At 35.1% G+C, this 23201-nt stretch overlaps 1 protein-coding gene and 1 long non-coding RNA gene across 2 annotated transcripts; both read right to left on the bottom strand.

Annotated features, from left to right (window-relative positions):
- Positions 1–913: 913 nt before the first annotated feature.
- Positions 914–8981, bottom strand: LOC100376535 (QRFP-like peptide receptor). Its single transcript, XM_002738742.1, has 4 exons — positions 8625–8981; positions 6361–6762; positions 2045–2248; positions 914–1081 (listed from the first exon to the last, which is right to left on the bottom strand). Exons 1-4 carry the CDS (start codon positions 8979–8981, stop codon positions 914–916), a joined length of 1131 nt encoding a protein of 376 aa, XP_002738788.1.
- A 7459-nt stretch (positions 8982–16440) lies between these two features.
- LOC146740156 (uncharacterized) lies at positions 16441–17949 on the bottom strand. Its single transcript, XR_014930227.1, has 2 exons — positions 17109–17949; positions 16441–16887 (listed from the first exon to the last, which is right to left on the bottom strand). It is a non-coding gene; the product is annotated as an uncharacterized LOC146740156 (long non-coding RNA).
- Between the last annotated feature and the right edge of the window lie 5252 nt (positions 17950–23201).

Genomic DNA, 23201 nt, shown 5'->3' with positions numbered 1-23201 from the left:
CGTTTACAAGTTAATTCACAATAAATTGCACTCGTTAACAAAGCAGTATTACATTTCTACTATGAAGGCCCCCTAGGTGAATCCGCATCCAAAACAAAACAAGGATTAAGTGAAATAGCTGAATAATCAGAGAGATCACAGGGGATAAACTTAGAGAAGAATATAATCTAATCATACTTAAAAACGGATTATATCTTGCCAAGGTAAATCCGCCAAATACCAACTAGATCTAAACAATCGTCCATAATCTATTTTGATTGGTCTCAGACCCGTAGGTTGCCCTCACAACACTTCCTGCTATTATCCAAGTGTAATTATAATTACCGCCCACACAACAATCGTCTCAGGAATGCGAATTTCTAATTCTGGGGTGAAAAATAACTACTCCACTTTTTGGAATTTCACGTATGTTAGTATAGTTTAAGTCGGCCTTTCCATGAAAGTTGGTCTTAATATTGTTTCGCCAAATGCAATGTTTCTGTTGAATACACCGTTATGAACACGTGTAGTGATTAGCGGTCATGTTTTTGTTTAGAGAAATGTATTTAAACCTCTAACGAATCACATTTACTCAAAATCAAGAAATCTAACCAATGCAAAATCTATTCAAAACGACAATGGATTTCCCTGAATCACAGAGAACATTGTTACCTTCAACATAATGAACATTTATTGGAAACCTTGAGCAACCCTTCAATGCAAGTTAGTTTACCTCGTCATCACTATCGCATTTAGTAGTTCAATCAAATTTATGCTCAACACATTGGGTTACCTGAGAGTTGTTTCAAAAGTTACTCAAGATTTTCCAGATCAAAAGTAATTTAAAGTCGTTGTCTCGATTTAATGATTAACAACAACTCAACTCATCGCTAATGTCAATGTGTGTCATTTTGTGCATTTCGCTGCTAGTTAATTACACCGACTCCTCCATGCTGAGTTGTTCTATCGAAGGTTCACTATAAGTTGTGCTTTTTCCTTTCAGAATAATTGTTGTTGTTGCCAGTGATTGTCCCTTTGATCTTCCTAAATTGGCTGTGTTTGGACAGTTGCGAGAACACCCACACAGCATAACCAGGTTTCTCTGTATACAAAATCAAAATAATGATCATATCAAAATGTACGCATGGTTGTCATAGCCCCTGACTTGTGTACATGAATTGTAATGTAATACTACAATATTACGTGAATGTACCACACAACAAACTGTTACATTTGGATACATGTATTCTATATGTGTTGCAGTTTTATTCTTGGATTGGTAGAATTTTCATATCATTCTTGATAAAAGCAAAACTTAACGGCGTTTGAAAGCTGAAATATATTTATTCTGAGCGTAAGTCATTTAGAAATAATTATGTTCGATTATTTATTATATGAGTGACTTTTCTTAGAATGTACAATATGTAACAATAAAATGTTTTGCCTGAGAAATTGTAGATATAGCTGTTAAATCCTCACAGTGACGTATACACCGCGTGTAAAACACATTGTCTGTATTCGAACAGGCGCTACACCAAGACTGTGACGGGTGTTAACGCTCTTAATGCTAACAAATGTCAAGTGGATTGCTATTAGCATTGAAACGCAGCCACTGTCGTGCGATTTTTTTCTTCTACAAAGATAATTAAATTAAACAGCCTGATTATGACTTTTTTTACAGCTCGCATATTTTCATAGGGTATAATATTGAACAAGACTAGAATACAAATGTATAGAATATTCTGCATGCCCTTTTAGTTTATGATGAGCGTTAATGTTATTATTTCACTATATCAGTTATAAATAACTTCATGATCACTAGGGATATGTGTTCGCTTTTTGTGTAGGTATACCTAAAGTTCATAAGCATTGCAATTCAACGCTAAACATCTTTTTTGCATACATTCCGTGTTTACCAAGATGTACCATCATACACAATTATTGCTTAAAAAAACTTATAGTCATATATTGACTTATAGTCATTGATGTATTTTTAAAACAACTGAATACTTTAATAGGCTTTACTTTTTTTCTCCGATTACGATATATACTTTCATATACCTACCTTGAAATTGTCATTCAAAAAGCTATAAATGACAGGGTTTACACAACTGTTAGACATCGCTAGCCATAGTACTCCAGCATTAACCATCCTGGTTGTATCTTGCTGTAGTAGATGAGGATTTACTCGTTGTACAATATTGAATATGTGAAGAGGAAGCCAACAAAACGCAAACATCATCAGAACTACAAGTAACATCTTTATGACCTGAATAAAATTGTGAACAAATAGATTTTTATTGTGCTTTCTACAATACTATGAGGGGTTATTTATCGTGTTATTATTAAACCTTACGTCACGTACCAGTGATCGTTACGTTCGCAACCTTTTCGACTGAACAAAGACAAACACAGAGATAGAATTCATGTCAACTTCTCGTCTCAGTCGCCCTGTGGAAAGCCCGCCAAGGCTCCGTCTCGCCGGAGAATTCCCCCTCGTGGAGACCTCGCCACGACAGACTACGACTAGCTTTATTCACTTCTCCAAACTTTAGCCAATTACATGGAAGTTTAAGAGCTTAAGGCGTAGCCTCCAAATATTCAACTCGCATATAGCCAATCACACGAAGTACAAATGGAAACAAATTCATGACAATACAATGCCATGCACGCATCAATCATTCACTATGTATTTCAATGTATTGTTCAGTGTTTTCAGAATTGCCTTTCACAAAATTATCAGTTCATAAACATAAAGCTGCCGCTGACCAATCAAAACGTCACCATGACCAAGTCTCCTTGTGTACGCAGGCGTATCGACCAGATTCTGATTGACTTTGTGGCGCATCGTGCAACGCCGCGCGAATTATTATAACGAATCCAGTTTGAAACTAAATTGAAGGAATGGATTCATTAGAGTGTGTTATTTCAGAACCCAAGAGACGGGGCTTTTCGGGAAGTCATCCGTAAAAGTCATTGAGATAAAAGAAACATGACGTCAGTATTGAAGTTATTCCATAAAAATGACTTGGTAATATACAAGAGAATTCTCACAGCGTGCAAATCAATAGAAAGATATAACTCTGAATTGGACTAGGCTTTAATGTACCGAACAAAACCCGATAATGTTGTTCGAAAAGAATATTGCAGACTGTGTCTTCTACCTGAAATCCTGTATACCTGTAATCAAGTGACACGGTGATAACAACTCAAGATAAAACAAGATAGCCATCGTCCTTAAAGTTTAAATCACTGCATAACACACACAATGTTTGTGATTTGTTTTATTTGTGGTCTCATTTTATTTCACGCTTACTTGTCTTCATACATTCAGTGAAAAATTGCCAATTATAGATGGATAAACTACTAGACCCGTATTTCCAAATACAAGTCGCGGAAGGATTCCGTATATGTGAATTTGCAAGATATTCTATGTGTTTTACCGAAACACCCCTATTGATCGAATCCCTGGTTTGAAGGAGAACTGCACACCACGTAATTCGTTTGAATACAATGGTGAAGGCAAACATGCCGTGCTACAGCGGTACTCCACTGACGGGATGACTTACATCGTCAGCGGTCGTCGCTGAGCTGCACGCTACAACTTCGCTTGTGATGTTGCTTGTTAGCCGTGGATTGAATGAATCTTGATTACCGGTTAAAATATTGTTCATTTGGCGCTGGTTATCTTTATTTGGAACTGGGTAACGTCGCAACGTCGCCAGCTGAAACCTTCTGATACTTTGATGTTGATGGTTGCGTCTCCATGGCAATCGCTAATTTTACTGCGGGCGGATCTTATGAGAGGCCATCGGGGTTTATATAACTCGGTTTCCAGGTGGCCAACATTAAGTTCTCCCAATCGCAGTATTCCATGTGATGTACATGCCAAAAATGTTGCTGAACAATTTGAACCGCACAAAAATAGCAGACGAAAATGCGTTTACAAAATAAAAATAGTTCGGTAGCCAATGGAAATGCCATGTTCATTTGCATATCGACCATGAAAATACCGAAACATTATTGCAAGGGTGATATGCAAATTAATTTTAGTCAAAATAATTGACCGCCTAAAGTACCATTACTGTTGTTCAAATTTCATTCCCCTCGGCAAGTATATTCATGTACCCCAAGGGAAAATTATCGCACTTCTAAATATTGTTTATTTTTGATATGTTTCGAAAAACGGTACTCCTAAAGGGACTACTTTGTTTGCTCTCAGACCGCATTTGCATATGGGGTGTGGTAATACCGATTTTCAAGTTCTCTCAAATGTAGTATTTCATATGATGTACACATAACATGCCAAAAATGTTGCTGAACGATTTTGCCAATGAAAACAAGCCGGTAGGCTGGTTGGTGATCCACTCCGCTCAACAAACAAACAAGCATTATGTTTTCGGCTGTTGCCATGGTGGGACATGAACGTGAAGCTAGCATCGGTTTATAACTAAAACCGGGCGCCGTATACGAAGTTCGCAAAAAACATTCAGTCTTTAGAAGTCACTTTATTTTATTGCTAGGACGTATTCTGCCGTTAAATGTATTATTTCCAACCGTTTTGCTTTAGTATTTTCTAGATTGAAGGCAGCATTTACATTTCATTCAAAGTTGCGTTGAGATTATGTTGATACAGTTCGTGCCGGTGATCTCTTACCAGTGTGCAACGTAGAGAAAAATAAAAGGCATGATCATTTGAACACTGCTATTACAAGACTGGTAGGAGGTAATAAATTTGGGGCGAAAATTTTCAAAAAAGAGTTTTTGGCTGTTGCCTGTGGGCCAGGATTGTTTTTCCAATTAGTGAGGTACGATCTGCCTGTCAAGTATGAACAAAATTAGCCAAGCATAACAAAATTACACAGGAGTTAAAAGCATTTGCTGGTGAAAAGTTACCCCAACGTTGGAGTAAATTTTCTCGGTGATGAAAATAGACATAAAAGACAGTAAATTGTTGCCCACACTCAAGCTCAGTAGAATGACCTACGTCTGTGCTTTTTAATCATAGAAATGTAGGGTGTGATACATTTGGCGTGAAGGTATTCAAAAAATAAGTTGTTGGCTGTTGTCATGGAAACGGTGGTCAGGATTCGTTTTCCGATTTTACAAATAGTATCTTTGTGCCCACACTCAATCTGAGTAGAATGGGCTATGTCTGAAGTGTTGTATCCTAAATTTGTAAGAGGAGATACATTTTTATTTTAACAAACCAAACAACCAACCAACGCATGCAAGCTAAATTCCTAACTCCGGACTGAAAGGGCTATCCCATCGAGTTTTACGCTTGCATACAGAAAAAAAAAATCCTGCCCTTATCTTCTGACAAAATATTAAAAGAAAAGATGCGAGCAACTTGGGAGAATAATTGCAATCTGTTAGACGGAACTAGTTATTCGGAGATTTCATCTTTGAATCTATTTGAATGTACGTACATAGCTTAACCGCTTCAGAGATACAGGTTTGATATGTCTCGCCAAGAAAATCTGTCTTGACTCGAATACGTTCGTCTCCTCGTATAATGGATTACATTGAGTGCCTGCTTCTGAGGTGAGATAGCGGCTGTTAGAAGGCGGAGTCTGTCATGCAGAAACCTGCCCATCAACGAACATCTAATGTTATTCATTTGGAGGCTTCTCTCAAAGGCCTTCAATTCGTTCGATGCAGCGCTTCAAGTCCCTCAAGTTTATAAAAACACCTATATAGATGAGTTCGGATGGAATGTGTCCAAAATATAGATGCATTTTAGTATACTAAAGACACATAGTTAACTGTTGCTAATTCCGATACGTTGATGCCCAAGGTTTTTTTCAGGCAGTGCTCATGATATAAAATCATAGTCATTTCAATCAATCAATCAATCAATCAATCAATCAATCAATCAATCAATCAATCAATCAATCAATCAATCAATCAATCAATCAAATGAAAACAACTCTGCTGAAAACGTGGCCTCAACAATTTACTGAAATGGGTAACTTTCATACCTTATCACTAGCGTAAAAATCAATCATTGGGCTTGTGTTGTGAAACAAATGTAACAATCCTATAGAACAGTAAAATATACAAACGAATATTTATACTAATTATTTCTATTTTTTTAAAACAAATGTAGGTCATCTTTGATGCCTCTGTTGAGCTATTATGACAAGATTTTCAAATATGTCTAAAAATAAATTAATATCATTAATGGATACATTTTTCAAAAGAAACTTATTGACTTATTTTATTCGACATAATCAATATATGAAAAACATCATACTTCATTCAGCATGTTAATATCTGACATTTATAAATTTATGTAATTACTAAAAGCACGTACGTTGCACACACACACTGTTTTACAATAAATACGTTCCATATGTAATGGAACAGCATACACACCTGGCGTTTAGCTCTCTTCTGCGTCCGATCTCTATTGTGATCGGCATTTCCTGGTATCCGTCTTCCCCAAAGCCTACGACCAATACTAATGTAGGTATATGATAACAGTACCAGTGGTATGAAATAGGTAATACACATGACGAATAACTCATAAATAGCTGATGATGTTTCATTGGACCACCATTCTGCGCAAAGGAAAATCGTATTCCCATCCCAGTGCTCTTCTTTGGTGTAGCCAACGATGGGTGGTACAATGCTCAAAATAACAGAAACTACCCACACCGACAGTACAAAAATTCGGTTACGATTCTTTGTCCATCCTATTTTCAGTGGATACATTACAGCGAAATATCTGTTTATGCCAATCACAGTAAGAGTGTAAATACTGACACAAACCGACACCTGGAAAAAAACCCATAAGAGTAAAAGTAGAGTAAAGCCAGATTTTTTGTATTCCTTGTTTCTCGAGTTTTTATAAGTAAATTTGTTTGAGGAGGGCGGAAAAAAATAAAATCGATTATTTTTTCCCCATTAGATTTGTGTGATTCTCAAAGAATTGTAAGTGAGATCATTGTCAGGAGAGAAGAAATGAAATAAAATTTTATTCCATGTATAACCTGGTTGGCAATGTCGCTAATTGGGGCACAATTTTCAGCATTAATGAGGGGTTTCTCGGTTTTGACGACAGAGTTTCACGGCGTGTCACCACAAACCACGCCACCGCCTTGTTCGCCTAGTAGTCTCAAGCAGCACACAGAGAGGTCAATACCCGAGATTCACTTTCAACCAACGCGCATAAAATATAGATCTGCGCGAGACTTCGGTACTTTGATCATGATACTCCCATGAAAATGCAACTTAGAATTGTTAGGCGGCGGGCGGAAAAAATGAAGATAAAACTATTTTTTTTACCAATTTTTTGCATTTAAAAGTCGGCGGGCGCGAGAAATTACGTTGAAATAAAAATTTTATTTCATTTTCAGCTCATGTTCATTCGGTGGGTTCGCGAAACCTAAATAATTAAAATCTTAAAACAAAAAAAATTGCTACTTCTATACTTCATGTTGACCATGGATCAGTATAACGTTTCATAAACTTATTTGGTAGCGTTTAGTGGTTGTCTTACAAAATACCTGTTCATTCGTCGATTCCGGTCTGTATGTATCTGCTTGATTTATAGAATTTCTGAGTGAGTGTGGATACACATATATGACATAACCTTCTAAAGAAATGAGGTAGTTTTCCCTATTCAATCTCCTGCATTGCGCATTCTCAGTCGTTGGTGAAAAGCCGCTAGCGTAGAATACCAAATACACAACGTCTACAGAATTGTCGACAGTAGTCTTAAAATACAGCATTGACTCACAACATCCCAGGGGCTTCTCTGAATAAAATATCATACGCAAGCTGAAGGAAAAATAAAACACTTGTACCGAATGTAACTTAGAAAATAGTAATACAGTGTAAAAAAAAGAAATCTCATGAATTCATGTTACCTCAACTTGAAAACAATATGATTTTAGTATGTATATAGGGTATTCATTTCAGGTTTATGCACTTGGAAACAAGTGCGTGTTTAGAGGCTTTTTTGAAAAGCTATACTTCTGACTCCCCCGGCTCATACCGTAAGTCGAGTTTACATGCGTAGAGAAATAATCAAATAAACAGTTAAAGACACACGGTAAAAATATTTTTCGTATTTGATGAGTCACCAAATACAGAAAGAATAAATTTTTTACCTTATAACAATGATACAATTCTGTATCTATGCATGGCAATTATTTATATTCAAAATAACTGGCATTCATAATATCGATCTTTGTCTGTGAAAACCAACGATGTAGACAGTGCTGACATGCCAATTACGCAGTGTCCGTCGCCCATATATTTGCTCAAACATAAGTTCGTTTAAGCGCAATTTTTAAGATGCACATTATATGTATATATACATTGTGACGGTTTGACAATTATAGTCTTTCAGCCTAAACAACATATAATCCAGTAGAATAACGACTATAAATATATTTACATCTACGTATCTTTGAAAGAGTAGTATATCAAGGAAAAAATGTCAGTAGTGCAGTCTAAAAATGTGTTTATGCACCACCTCTTTTCAACAAGTAGTTTAATAATAGTATTGGCGTAGTAATGGGTAACTGTTAATTACTTTGTTGCATTATTTTGCAGAATAATGATATTGCCTTTTAAGTATGTACGTTAAACGGTTTAAACACAGTATAAATAAATAAATACAGTATAGTTACCTGTTGTGCGAACAGCATTACTGGGCACATTGCTGCACCAAATATCCAATGTCCATACATCAATGTGGTGAATGTGAACGGCATGGACAGTACAGCCATCGATAGATCAGCCACAGCCAAGTTTACAATAAATATATTCAAATCTCCTCTCCCGGATTTGCCACAAAGAAGAACAACCATGACTAAGGCATTACCAGTGATTGACAACACCATTGTGAAAGTGAATGCAGTCGTTAAAACTGTTTGCCAGTCTGCTGACATCGCTATCTCCGGGTATTCGTAGCTGTAGTCCCATATATACTCACTGGAGTTTAAGATGTCTAGTAAATTGTTACTGGTGCTGCCGTTCCTTAACATTTTAACGGAATTGTCAGGCACGGAAATCAGATATATAGTTGAATTTGAAGTACAGTCTAATGTAATGTAATGTACAATTCTGAATAGGAGATAGAATACCTGTGAGTATGAAAAGCTGTCGTTATGATAGTTACCATTCAACCTGCTCAATGTTTTAAGAAGAAGAAGAAGGTCTATGTTATTTTATCAGAGGGGATGCCGACTAATGCTATAAATAACTAAAGGTAACTTTTCAATCTGCCACCACAACCTTCAAATAACACACGCATATACATATGTATGTATAAAATAACATACATTAATTGCACATTCCGTAATTAGGAAAGTAAAATGTTACATGGTCATAATTATAATTGTATTTATAAAGTCATCGATATTGAATACATGTATAGGTGATTGCATTTGATTGGAGGGGTGTCAACTAATGCTGCAAATTCGGTGTTTCGAGTAGAGTGTATTAACACCTCCTTTTGCACAAGTCATATTCGCAAAATGTGTCTCCAATCCATCATCAACGTTGCTACCTTGTATTCTATGTGAACTGTCGTTCAGAATAACTGACTACAAACTCTACAACTCATTCATACAATACCACATTAAAAACGCTCATACACGGTCAATCAAATACTGTCAGCAGCCAGCATAAGTAACACCTTCTCAAATGTTATTTTATAAAATATTTTGTACTGCATATATGTTTATATGTATTTTATTCCGTGAACACCCATTTATGGATGCGCAGTTTTACATGACTAAAGTACACATTAAAATATATAAATTATTGCCAAAAATCAGATTTTGAAACATATTCATCATCGTTTTGCCACGTTCTTCATTAAGAAAGATTTCTAAGTCTAGCATGAAGCTACTGCCGCCGTCAGATTGGTTCGCTACATGTCAAAGTGTTCTAAATGGAAAAATCACAAAATAACGCAATTATTTTTAGTTTAGAATATATATAATGTACTACTTGCAGTCAGAGATAAAGACCGGAATGTTATTGCAATGAGGCAGTTGGAAAAAATATAATATAGTATTTGAAATATATAATTTCGTGAGTTTGATTTTGGCTTGTGTATATCATAGAAATAGGATATCATATTCATATGTGTGCTGTAGTAACTAATGGCAACAACCTTGTGAATAATAGGTCTATTTCTTGTATTTACACGCCGGTGGATGTGTGTTATACGTAGCACTGCCGGCCTAATAGGGAATATATTTATGTTATATGCACCGTTGCGGGGCGAATTGTCTCTGTCTTTTTAAAATATGTATGAAAGACTGATTCATTAAAAGAAGGCGACACTATCGGAGCTATAGGCGATAATGCACGCAATCAACCATATACAAACGATACTATAAGAGGGGAAAGCTAACTTGTTATTCGTACGTAAGGGTGCCTGGTTGTCAGAACTCGAGATCAGTGCATACTAATATGGCTGTCAAATACATGATTTAATTCATAATCCTGATTTGCTGACTAAGTAGTATAGATTATTTGAATTATTGGTATTACAATGGATTAGTATTAAAAAAAGTTCTGGCTAGATTTGGAACAATGAAGCATTGTTGGTTTAGCATTTCAAGTCTACTTTCAGGCGTTGAATAATGTTGATATAATTTTTGTTGAATCGTTTGTGTCATAATCCCAATACAGATTATTTGAGCAGGTGGTATAACAGTGAGTTATTATTACAATGTGTTGTGTGTGTTGGAGATGATAAGTATGTGTATGAAATCTCGTGAATACTATATTATAACAATTTCAGACTATCATAGAAATGTCGTAGTTGCGGTATATTTATGCGTACACCATTTTCTCAAACTGTGCGATACTTGAAATGTTGACCAATGTTTTGAAGTTTACGTTTCAGAATTCAAGTAACATGCTAAACACAAAAAAGCTATGTCGAATTGCGGGTGCAGTTTAATGTTTTTTTTTTGAAAAAGCCCTGGCGCTATATACTAAATTGAAATTATGCTCAATATTTCCGCTGTTGGACGTGTTTTTTTCTATTTGTCGAGACAATCTTATAAATCATGATTTATTTTATTAAATAAGTCAAAACAAGATAACATTGGTTACACAAACAAATACAATGTTTCTAATCATTAATAAATTGATAACATATTGCTGTTATAGCTGTTGTTTTGTAAAGAAAATTTATATAGCCACAAAATAAGGGTTATCTTGCGCGTCAGCTGTGCCTGTGCATTGTAATGCTTGTTTTCTGATTCAGAGCATGTGCAGTCGTTTAAGCCCTAAAATATTTGTAAGCATAATTTATATTTAATAAATCTAAAACATTGTATCCATGGCAAAATTAATAATAGAGTGTTTTTAATTATACAATTATGCTATTTCTCAACCCGATTGTTCGAACTGTAATTCGCACATGCAATGAAAAAAATATAAAACAGTGCGAATATGAAATCAAAAAATATGCGAATATAAGATGATATACAACGAATTAAATACTCCGAACACAAAACGCGAACATGCAATTGGGCATTTGACAAACCTATCTTAAAATCACCTAGTCGGTAAGATAAGCTCCCATAGTGCTTTGCGCGTGATATTAAAGGGAACGTCACGATGTGAAGATTAGAATATGATACGCCCTTTCTACGTGGTTTAAAAATAACGAAGGCAAAATTTCAAATTCATTTATATTAGTAAAGGGAAACAATAACATTGCCATGGTTGACCTAGTCCTCTGACCTGGCAGTCACATGACATACCGCCGTTATATAGTGTTGCAATTTTCATTACCCAATCGCAAGCGTTCTCATGGGGATTGTCCTGTCAATCATGACGACAAATTTTAGTACTTCTACGCAAAATAAAATCTGGACCGTTTTCACTAATCAGATCTCAGCGTAACCATCGCCTCGAGCGGGTACACAAAAATTCACGACATATGTGATCGACACGCAGTTAATGCACTAGAGACGACAATTTCAATTATGAGAATCGACAAAACTTCCGAGGAAGTGTGTCACTTTGTACATCACTCATTGTTTAGTTGTTTAGCCAACTGTCGCAACGTTAGGCACAATAATAGTATATTGTCTATTTAACCACGGCTCGCATAATTAAAACACACTCCCCAATCAAATCGACGTATTATGGAAATTCAAATGCTGGTATCATATAATTAAACACACAAATGGAATGGAATGCAAAACGTAAAACTGATTATTTTCAAACCAAATAAGAATAATCTCTTATATTACACGCATTTTGTGAACTATTCCTGCAGAAATTACATACGCCTGGCAGAACTTAGAGCAGTTTGCCAAATACGTATCCATGATTTGCATGTTATTATTTCATCTCACATTCGCATCGTTGAATATTGTATGCGAGTCCTACTAGCGACTACGTGCTCGCATATAGTAATGAGCCCCTGTGGCATGTAAAAACTATAAAATCACATAGAAAAAAGATCACATAGACAAATTTAATTATCAAAATTATCAAAACATAATCGATGTACTAATTTTGAATGTGATTCATGTTAACATGTATTGAACGAGTAGAAATATCTATTAAATGCGTTATAACCCACGAAACATTAAAAACAAAATCAAATTGAAAAAACACGACGTAGACACATAATGCACAACAGAAAGGATTTCGATAAGCTGACAAACTTTTTATTTCCGATCGTTTTACGATTGTACTTTCAGTAAAAATTGCGTTGGGACTTTCGTTGATACAGTGCGGAGGTCTCTCGTCGGTGACCTGCCTGCCAAGTTTGACCGAAATCGGCGCAGTCAAAAAAACACACACGTGAAGACAATGACAATCACACACAGAAGTGATTTTAGGGGGAAATCCTAGCGGAGCGGGTCGCCAAAAGACAAATGACATATTGATGACTTCGGAAATTATTTTTCTAAGTAAGTAACAAAAATAAAATTAGCATTTGATAGTGCTGCACAGAGCAACGCTCATAGATATTCCAAGACATAGCAATTTATAAAATCTGAATTTAACCTGTGTTGTTCCAAGGCTTTACTTGATTTTTAGTAGGTGTTGTTCTTCAAATCACAAACCAATCGGTTACAATTCATGAGAGAAATGGGCCCTATTGCTATGGAGATACTGATCAGGTGATCGATTTTGTATTTGTCGGCATATATTGCGTCAGTTACACGCATGCGTATTACATCCATGATTAGAGCAGACAAGTACAGTGGCGCGGAAACTGTAGAACAGTAATATGGAAGGCAACAAAGAGAATTATCGGAAATCTTTGAAGAATCAGTTGCGCGCATCACTGACCATGTGAAATTGGTTAAGCACAATACGAAAGTAACATTGTCCTTGTCATTGACACAGGTGACGTTTATAAGTTAAATCCTGAAGACGAGTCCTGTACTTACTCTGAAGTCACCCCAGCGCTATGACCTTGTTTTTCCTGTTCTTGCATTCGTTTGCTAGCAGAACGCGGTATCTTGCAAAGAACGGAAATGTACACTGAATGTCACAATGCTTCTTGTAAATTACAATACTGTCACTCGATAGCTTTCTAAACTAAATCAGATTATTAAAAATAAATACTTATCATGAGAAGAAGTATTGACAACAGACCAAGATAAAATGTATTTCGCCATGCCATTTCAAAAAGCTTCCAATTGTATGAACTGTTCTGTTTTTATCACTTGAATAAGATATGCACTCAACACAAATGTCAATAAAGCATTTTACATTTTTAATGTGTCAGTGGTCCTATTCCTATAATGTATTCATATTTATTGAAAATCATTTTTATAACAAGAGTTTAAAATGAATGATTTTAATATTAGTGTATATCACTCCAAACGTTATTTGTACGCTGACGTCACATCATGTCTCTGTCAAATATATTATGTGCAATTGAAAACAGTTTCACCGTGACTTCTTGATAATTTTAGCAATTATGAATTACCAATTGTGTATGTTGTTAAATCAACCTTTTAATATCACTTTGTAACAGAAGTCTTCATGGGGCCATGACAGTCGTGTAATTTTGCATGTATAACATGTGTGGACGTCTTCATAGTTTAGAATAAATAGTTAACAATCTAATATTAATGGGTTAACACTTATTCAACATTATGTTGAATTTATTTGATGTATATCAGCGCTATGTCTTTTGCTCCAGTTGAGTTGTCAGGATTTTAGAGGTTGGTCAGATGGAAGATATAATACTCCTCTTAACATTATTCCCCAGGGAAAGTTAACAAATGCGAAATATCATTTACTGACACATATCCTATGCATACATGCATCAGGTATCACGTGTTATCAGTATTAGTAGCTGTGTCACATCGATGATGTATGCTGAGCTTAGCAAGTTCTTTTCATGAGAATATGCTTTGCTGTTTAGTATAGTTAATGTGTTCTAATATGGATTGGACTTTTAGTTGTAAGACCTGAAGAATAAGGGTTTAGTACTTGTTTATTTCAAGACTGGATAATGTAGGAGTTTGCACCATTACAGCTTGGTTGACCACCAAATACAGGTCAAGCCAACATGTCTGTTTAGTAATCTAGTTAACAATATCAACATGAATTATTTTTCATTTTAATTTTGTTGCAAAGTGTAAATGTATTGAAAGCACGCTGTGTTTGCTATCATGTATATTTAAATGTATCTTTTCCAATGTTTCAACTGTGGCATGGTTGAAATTTGAACATATGATTCGTTTTTGCTGTCGAAAGAAGAGACGATTCAAATCTGAAGCTGCCAAAAAAGAAGAGTCCAATCTAACATTTGAGAAAAATGCTAATTCCGGCATATAAAAAGGTCATTCTCAGATCTGCGGTACATAACCAATTAACATCATACTGTCGTATGTAGTATTGAGTTACATCTTTTTATGGCTAATAATGCTTCTGAAGTCTTAGATGCGAAAAAGTCGATGGTATGTGGAAAAGCTCTAGGTGATGACGATATGTGTTGTTTCTCTCAGTCTCGCATTTATGACGTTTCATGGATATTATTGGAAGAGGAAATGACAACGACAATTCATTTTATTATAAAAGAACTTAATGGTGGCATCACAAGAACAATTCAATTACTACTACGTCAAACGATATATGCAATATACGAGAAACTAGGAAGACATCGAGTTAATGTGGACATTGGAAAAAAATAAGTCGATTCTTTAAAACACTTATACCAAATATAATAAGTATGTGTCACGATTTGAGCACATAGAGCTTAAAGACATTCAATTTGTTTCTGAAAAATCCCTAATCTCTCCCGCTCCCGATATAACGACATGTAGACACTATTATGCTTGTGAAAATATTCATTCATGAGTATCTGAGTACGTATTGAATTCAGAAGAATTAGCAGGTGTCTATTTAACTTATATCTTCTCTGATTACAGGTTATTATACATATCTTACGATAATCTAACACAAACAAAACATAGTTATTTTACACCATAGTATAACGAAATGCCGCAAAGAAAATTCTTTGTTTAAAAGAACTCACTATCCATGCTTTGTGATGAATAAAATATAATAGCAATATCCACAGTTTAAATGTTACAGTTTATAATAATGCGCTGATATCAATATTGTTATTTTGTTAGCAAAACAGTGAGCTATATTGCAATACAACTGATGCCTGGATTGCTTTTCTTTCACAGTTTACAGATAAAAAATTCCTTCCCGAGTTAAAAACAAGAACATTTACGTAGATGTCTTTGAAACGAATATTATATCCAAATAAAGACGTCCATACATAATACAATTTAAAAAACTCTAGTAGGATTTACCATTTTAAAACAGTATATGCCAACCTGAGCTATGTAGCAAAGGGGATAATTATGCAAATAAATAGAAAATGTTTCATTTTATGTGCGTGTTTTGTTTCGCAACATTTATGATGCAATTGGACACACTCGATGTATCTATAATCACTATATTACCATAAGTAGTTTAAGTTACATTATAGGTACGACCATGAGGGCGCTGTTCATAGTTGGAAGTGATGATGAACAGCGCCCTCATGGTCGTCCCCATAATGTATCTGAGGTGGGAGCATATATTAGCATAAATGATGACGTCACAATAGGATTTCGTGCATAAATTAGCATAAATGAGGACCATGTCCAGCTTTAGCATAAATAATGACGTCACAATGGGAATTCGTGCATAAATTAGCATAAATGAGGAGCAATGCCTTAAAGGGGATCATTTGAATGAGGATGACGTCACAATGGGATATTGTGAATACATTTGCATACATAAAATTGATGTGAATACGAGGTCATGTCGAGGTCATCGTGAATACATTTGCATAAATTACTATCAATTTTTTTAATTATTTTTAATTATTTTTAATTATTTTTTAATTGGACAGGCGTGGACGAAAGATTTTTCAGAATGTTTCGTAGAGGGCGCTCACACACACACACACACACACACACACACGTTAATAAATACACATCATTTTGAAAACTAATGGAGTTTATTGCACAAAAGAAGTAAACAAGAATGAAATATTGACATGGAGTATATATTTATGACATGGTTGAGTATTTTTTTAACGTCACAAAAAAACATACGATGTGAGTAAGGAAAATAGTTGCGTAGTGTATAAATGTTTAGCGTGATTAAATATTTCTTTGTTAACACCTCGAAAAATACGTAGATACATGTAAATGTGCGGCGTGGTTAAATTTATTTTTAATGCCACAAAAAATACGAGTACATAAACGATTCGATTAAAACACAGAAACGAGAAAAGCCAATAATAGTAAACATTGATCAATAAAAAATAATTCATTCTATATATACATATGTTGTTTATTTTTACATTTCTTACTTCCTTTCAATGAGTCAAGCAGTCTGTACACTTTTTTTTTTTATTCCATCACTATAATCAGAATCGCTCATCTGTCGTACAAGAAAGAGAGAGAGAGGATAATATTAAAAACTGATAGTTATATAAAGAAAGTATAAGTTATGTGTTGAAAATTTAATAGTATGAATTATCCCGTAAAACTGCGGTCATCAATCCGCTAAAATGCAAAGTATGCAAAATCGGTTGATCGACGTACAGTTTGTTTTTCAAAAAATGGCGGACTACGCTACTATGAGTTAAAATGTATAATTACCTGATCGTTTCACAGAATAACTTTTGACATACATAATCATCACACGGAATGAGTTTACGGTGTAACGTAGCGATTTTCGTTTTTCCCCCCGACGAAGAAAATATGTCCTCGCTTCTTGCCAAAGATTCAAAGGCGGTAGACCAAGTTTGACCTTCCGTGAAAAGTTCATCTCATGGACACTACGAGTCATACAGGACGTATTGGCAACACATGGCTTGAAAGTATTTGATGATTGTAGATCCACGTACGAGAAATCTTATAAATTCCATGACATGACTACCGTACGAGTCATAATAGTCTTCGTGGTAAGGGTATTTCAGACAGAAAGTGGCCCAACGCGTTCCACTCGCGAATATCAACGGTGTTTGATATAAGCGATGCGTATCATTCCGAAGCACACTTGTGAATGCCAGTCTGAACTCAATCACAAGATTAAATGTAAGGCGTGTCTAGTCCTAAGTGTTCCCAACGTGAAATAGACCTCCCACGTAGATGATAAACAACAGATGTTGGTATATTTATGTTATCTAAAACATGAACACTCACAAACAGCCTGAGGGATATCGAGTTTCAAGTTGAAAGCGTGAATTTCGACCTGCGTGTATGGGATACTGATAACATGACTCGACATTCTGTTGACCCCGGCACTATCAGTCAATTCACTGACTTAAACCACAGTCACTCTACTAGGACGGTTAGGAAGCGCCGCGTCATTCTATTGTACCCACCCTTGTCTCCATAAACATTGAAACAAGAGAGGTGTTAACGAGTTAAGAAGTCATTAGCATTAAACAGGCGACGGAAAACACGCGATAAATCATGAGACAGTGCGAGAGTTGCGTCATTTTCCCCCACAAAGCATTGCAATACATGGCACTTTGACCTTTCAACGAAGAGCAGTCTCAAATGCGGAAATGAACATGCTTTGTATATACACGTTTTTCGCGAGAAAATCTTGCTGTCTTGTATGGCATTCTGAAATTATAAATAGTTAATAGAATACTATATTAGTGAATTTCCCCCAAAAGTCGCCCCTGTCTCGACTGAATCAAAACATGTTGAACGGGATTTGTATCAGTCGTCAAATAAAGCGAATGGAGGGATATGAAAGCACGACAATCAAAAATCTCTTTTGTCCAATTACCTCCTATGAAAACTATGCAATAAAACAACACGGCGACCACCTCCATAGACGAAAACATGCAAAACTTCGCCATAAAGTGACTCTAAAAACACACAAAAAATACGAGAATGGACAAAGAAATATTGTAAAGGTTTGCAGACATCAATGTTTTTAGCGATAAAATTGTTTCTAAACTGAGTGAGGGGTTTATTTTACGGACCGAAAGACTGTTAGAGATCAAGACAAAGAGACTGTCAACAAAACACCGTTTTTCTCGAGTAAAGCATCTTCAAGATTGCAAAAGAATGCTCATCTGAAAAATACAATATCACTCCTAGTCACAGTTCAGTTGAGATTGTAGTTTGATGTAAAAATAAAGCACAATTTAAAAAAGTTCACGGTCTTCTCGAGGGTCTTCTCGAGCAACATCGGACGCAATAAATAATGGTGAAAAATAGTGCATTCCAATGACAAATACGTCATAGTTTTGAGACCAGCATAGGTTCTCAGAAGCTGCTCGTTCACACCTTTAACCAATAGAGCTTCCTAACCGTCCTAGTAGAGTGACTCCTAGTAGAGTGACTGTGCTTAAATTATTTTTATCAATTAGCCTTTGCTAAAATACTACCGTCATTTGCCACGTCATTAAAAAAAAACATGGCCCGCAGCGGAGGGATTTGAAATAAAACACGTTCAATCTCGTAATGACGCGTTCTCCGTGTCAATGTTACGATTATACTCGAAATTGACTATTTGGGGGATAAAAACTGGGTCAACTTGATTCAGTCAACATGAATCTGACCCAGGCAGTATGATGATTCCAGTCCGTCACCAATTCACTTGTCTGAAAAGGCACACCCCAAGGGTGTATGACGCCTTGTCTCAATTCAGGCCGAATCAAAGACTGTGCACGCCGTCGATCTATATCTGTGATCGATGTGGACGAGAAACATTCCACCACTCTGATCGTTTTTATATCATCGGTAATTCAGTGTACCGCTCGAATGTAATGCATCAATCAATAGTTTAGTTTTGAAGGTTTATTTTACAATAACTGGAAAACCGACCGAAATCGCGAAATTTTAGGATTCAATCTTTACTCAGTCAAACATCAAAACTAAGTATTCAGTTCATTCTCTCTTCACTAATAAAATGGCAGTACTCAGCGAACTATCATTCATTGTTTTTTTAAACATCATTTCGAGTATCCACGATTTCGAAATACTAGAAGAGGCAAGAACGAACGTTACATTTGAATGGTCAAATGACAAGGGGCTGACCCCGCTCGAACGTGCAACAGAATGTATTAAATACATTGACCCATTTGAAAAACAGAGTCAACCTCAAAACATTGAGAGCCATAGCCGATGCTTCAAACAACGAGTTTCTCTTCAAATGGTTCAAAACCAAATTAAATGAAGCACTATGATTCGTCACAAATTACGCTGACATCCTTAGCAGCCTGGCAAAAGAAATCACTCAACTAACCACACCACCAGATTCAAATTTCCACGATCAACGACAAAAAAGAAACATTATAGGCGATCTCCTGTTCGAGGTAACGGCCTTGGCTTGGCTACAAAGAGACAATTGTAGTTACTAGCTCGAGAAATTGACCCATATTTCTAAGACAAAATTAACCAAATTTTGAAATTATACATATTTTAATACCAAACTTGTCATTTTTACCAACAAACTACTGAATCACAGTACGTATAATAACGTATACCATTGACAAATTCAGACTCCGCTTATAAATTATACTCGATTATGTCTTTACCACTAATTTAAAATAAACAGTTATATTGGAAAGAATGAGATGAAATTTTATTATTATCATTGTAGATTCAATAAGCAAACTGGAAGCGGGTCAAGAAATCGTAAATGTTTCATATTATAGAGATGATGCGTAGTTTGTTCTTTGACGGTAAACACGTACGCATTTTCAATGGCGAACATCGACCAGTAATAATGGCATACACTTTGTATGCTAATTCATGTTTAATAAAATGCGCTAAGTTTTGATTATTCCCAAGATGTACAGAGAGCACTCGCTTATCCATTAGACAGATTCCACTATACAATTATAATATCCTGACCGCATTGTTTAAACTCTCGTAAATCGACTGTTTGACGTGACTGGGGCACCGGTGGACGAGAAATGCGTGCGTGCACATTACATTTCGTTAACACTTTCATTCATAATAGTATCACTTGCAATATGGCGTAATATCAATCGACGATCCTCAAAATACTGTATGTATGTATGCACGTTGTAGTTCGAATGATTAGATATTTCTTTTATTTTGCCATTTTTGTCGATTCTTTCATTATGAACAGTGTTGACTTGCTCTCGAAATAAATACTTTACACCGATGTTACCGTTTGTAATGTTTATAGTGTATACGTGAAAGATATTCGCCTTTGAAATAATAATTGAAGACACAACTATATAGTCTTCAAATCAGCTGGGTGTTATTATTGAAGTAACGCACGACGCGTGATATTGTTTTAATGGGGTCTGATCGCGTTTCATAACTCCTGTATTGAATAATGCCATGAATCAAATTGTCCTAACAACATGGTAAACACGGGTCAGCAATAAGTAGCTATTTTATCGGTGAGGAAAGATCTGCTTCTTGATTGCGATTATGATTATGTCTAATATAATTTATAATAATCTATTACTCTACGTACACAACTTGAAGCGGGCTTTTCAATTCAACTCACTGCGGCCGTACACAACATGGCTAGTTCCCCCTTCGAAAGAGTGCGTGCGTGTGCTGCGTTAGCAACACTATCTGTGACCGCTGAGCTTTTCAAATATTTACAAAGCACGATGTGATAACTGAGGTGGTAAACTGACCATGATGTCAATATCCAACCATCTAATTTGCACAATAATAATTAAAATTGAAACCGTATTCATGCGTGGGATCTTGGTTGGAAATACAACGAAGTAACAAAAAACCAGCAAAGTGTAACAATAATAAAATCACAAACATGTGAATGTAAAGCAAAAAAAAAAAATATTTGGTGGTTGGTTTAGGCATTTGGCATTTTAGGATTTTTTTTTTCTTATCGTGCCCTGAATCAGATGTGGACGAATGTTCCTAGCTCAATGATTGTTTTGTCATTTTAACTTTTTTAGTATACCTGTTAGGTGTTCATCATCTGTCCTAAAGTTGATTTTATTGTATTTAATATTTTAATCATGATTTTTTTTGTTTCTTATTGTATAGATTACAAATGAGAAGATATTGTTTTTCGTTCACTGTTTTGTCATTTTAACTTTTTAGTATACCTGTTAGGTGTTCATCATCTGTCCTAAAGTTGATTTTATTGTATTTAATATTTTAATCATGATTTTTTTTTGTTTCTTATTGTATAGATTACAAATGAGAAGATATTGTTTTTCGTTCACAATTTTCTAGTTGTCACAAACTGAGCAAATTCAGTCTTCAGCTATAAGATTATATACAATAAAGTAACAAAAATAAGCAATGTGTAACAATAATAAAATCACAAACATTTGAATGTAAAGAAAAACAAATTATTTTGTGATTGGTTTAGACATCTGGTATTTTAGGTTTTTTTTCTTGTCGTAACCTGAAACAGATGTGGACGAATTTTCCTAGCTCAATGATTATTTTGTCATTTTAACTTCTTAGTATATCTGTTAGGTGTTCATCGTCCGTCCTAAAGTTGATTTTATTGTATTTAATATTTTAATCATGATTATTTCTTTCCTCCATGTATAAATTACAATTGAGAAGTTGTTTTTCGTTCTCAATTTTCTAGTTGTCACAAACTGGGCAAATTTAGTTTTCAGCTATAATGTTATTATATCTACCCCTTTCCATTTGAAGGGTATGAGCCCTTATTCCGAGTTTCGCCTTAGCGCAGCACTATGTTTTAGATTTTTGATTGTGGTGAGATATTTTTTATATGCAAATTCTGTTTTAATTTTCTGTAGGTTCGTAACTTGTTTTTATGATGTGTACTTTTATTTGCATCGTGTAATGTTTCTGTGCTATGAATTTCTAAAGGATTGTTCGAATTACCTGTCAATATTTCAATGATTTTCTTTTTTGTCATCCTGAGATTTATGTGTATTCCAAATATTATTTTTTCCATAGTCAAATTGTTTAAAATCTGATTCATGTCTTTTACAAGGATATTTTCTCAACTCTAGCAGGCTTGCCAAATTTCTTGGTTTGCTATTTACTTTGATTCATGTCTTTTACCCAGTTGTCTTTTCCCTTTTCGTCAATATGTATTCCAAGTTTGTGAGCTTCGTGAACTAGCGAGTTTGGGTTAGAATTATTTATTTTGATCCAATATTTCAATCTAGTTGCTATGGGGGAGGATATTTTCCCAACTCTAGCAGGCTAGCGAAATTTCTTGCTTTGCTATTTAATTTTAGAAAGTATTTGCAGTAATATATTTTCATTTTTTTTCCATTGGTCTAGACACAAATCAGGAATATTCATCGTAAAACAAGAATGGCATACATATTGACGAAAAGGGAAAAGACAACTGGGTAAAAGACATGAATCAAAGTAAATAGCAAACCAAGAAATTTGGCAAGCCTGCTAGAGTTGAGAAAATATCCTTGTAAAAGACATGAATCAGATTTTAAACAATTTGACTATGGAAAAAATAATATTTGGAATACACATAAATCTCAGGATGACAAAAAAGAAAATCATTGAAATATTGACAGGTAATTCGAACAATCCTTTAGAAATTCATAGCACAGAAACATTACACGATGCAAATAAAAGTACACATCATAAAAACAAGTTACGAACCTACAGAAAATTAAAACAGAATTTGCATATAAAAAATATCTCACCACAATCAAAAATCTAAAACATAGTGCTGCGCTAAGGCGAAACTCGGAATAAGGGCTCATACCCTTCAAATGGAAAGGGGTAGATATAATAACATTATAGCTGAAAACTAAA

This window comes from Saccoglossus kowalevskii, chromosome 8, assembly GCF_978046115.1.
Source record: "Saccoglossus kowalevskii chromosome 8, keSacKowa6.1, whole genome shotgun sequence".
NCBI lineage: Eukaryota > Metazoa > Hemichordata > Enteropneusta > Harrimaniidae > Saccoglossus > Saccoglossus kowalevskii.
This window is presented reverse-complemented; position numbering and strand designations above follow the sequence as displayed.

Bases quoted from the DNA above. Each gene is read 5' to 3' on its own strand.
- LOC100376535 (XM_002738742.1), bottom strand. From the start codon at position 8,981: ATGTTAAGGAACGGCAGCACCAGTAACAATTTACTAGACATCTTAAAC. The intron at 2,249-6,360 runs GTGTGTATGCTG...AATTTTATTCAG, and splicing joins AGAAGAGAGCTAAACGCCAG to GTCATAAAGATGTTACTTGT. The intron at 1,082-2,044 runs GTAGGTATATGA...TTTTGTATACAG, and splicing joins TTTTGAATGACAATTTCAAG to AGAAACCTGGTTATGCTGTG.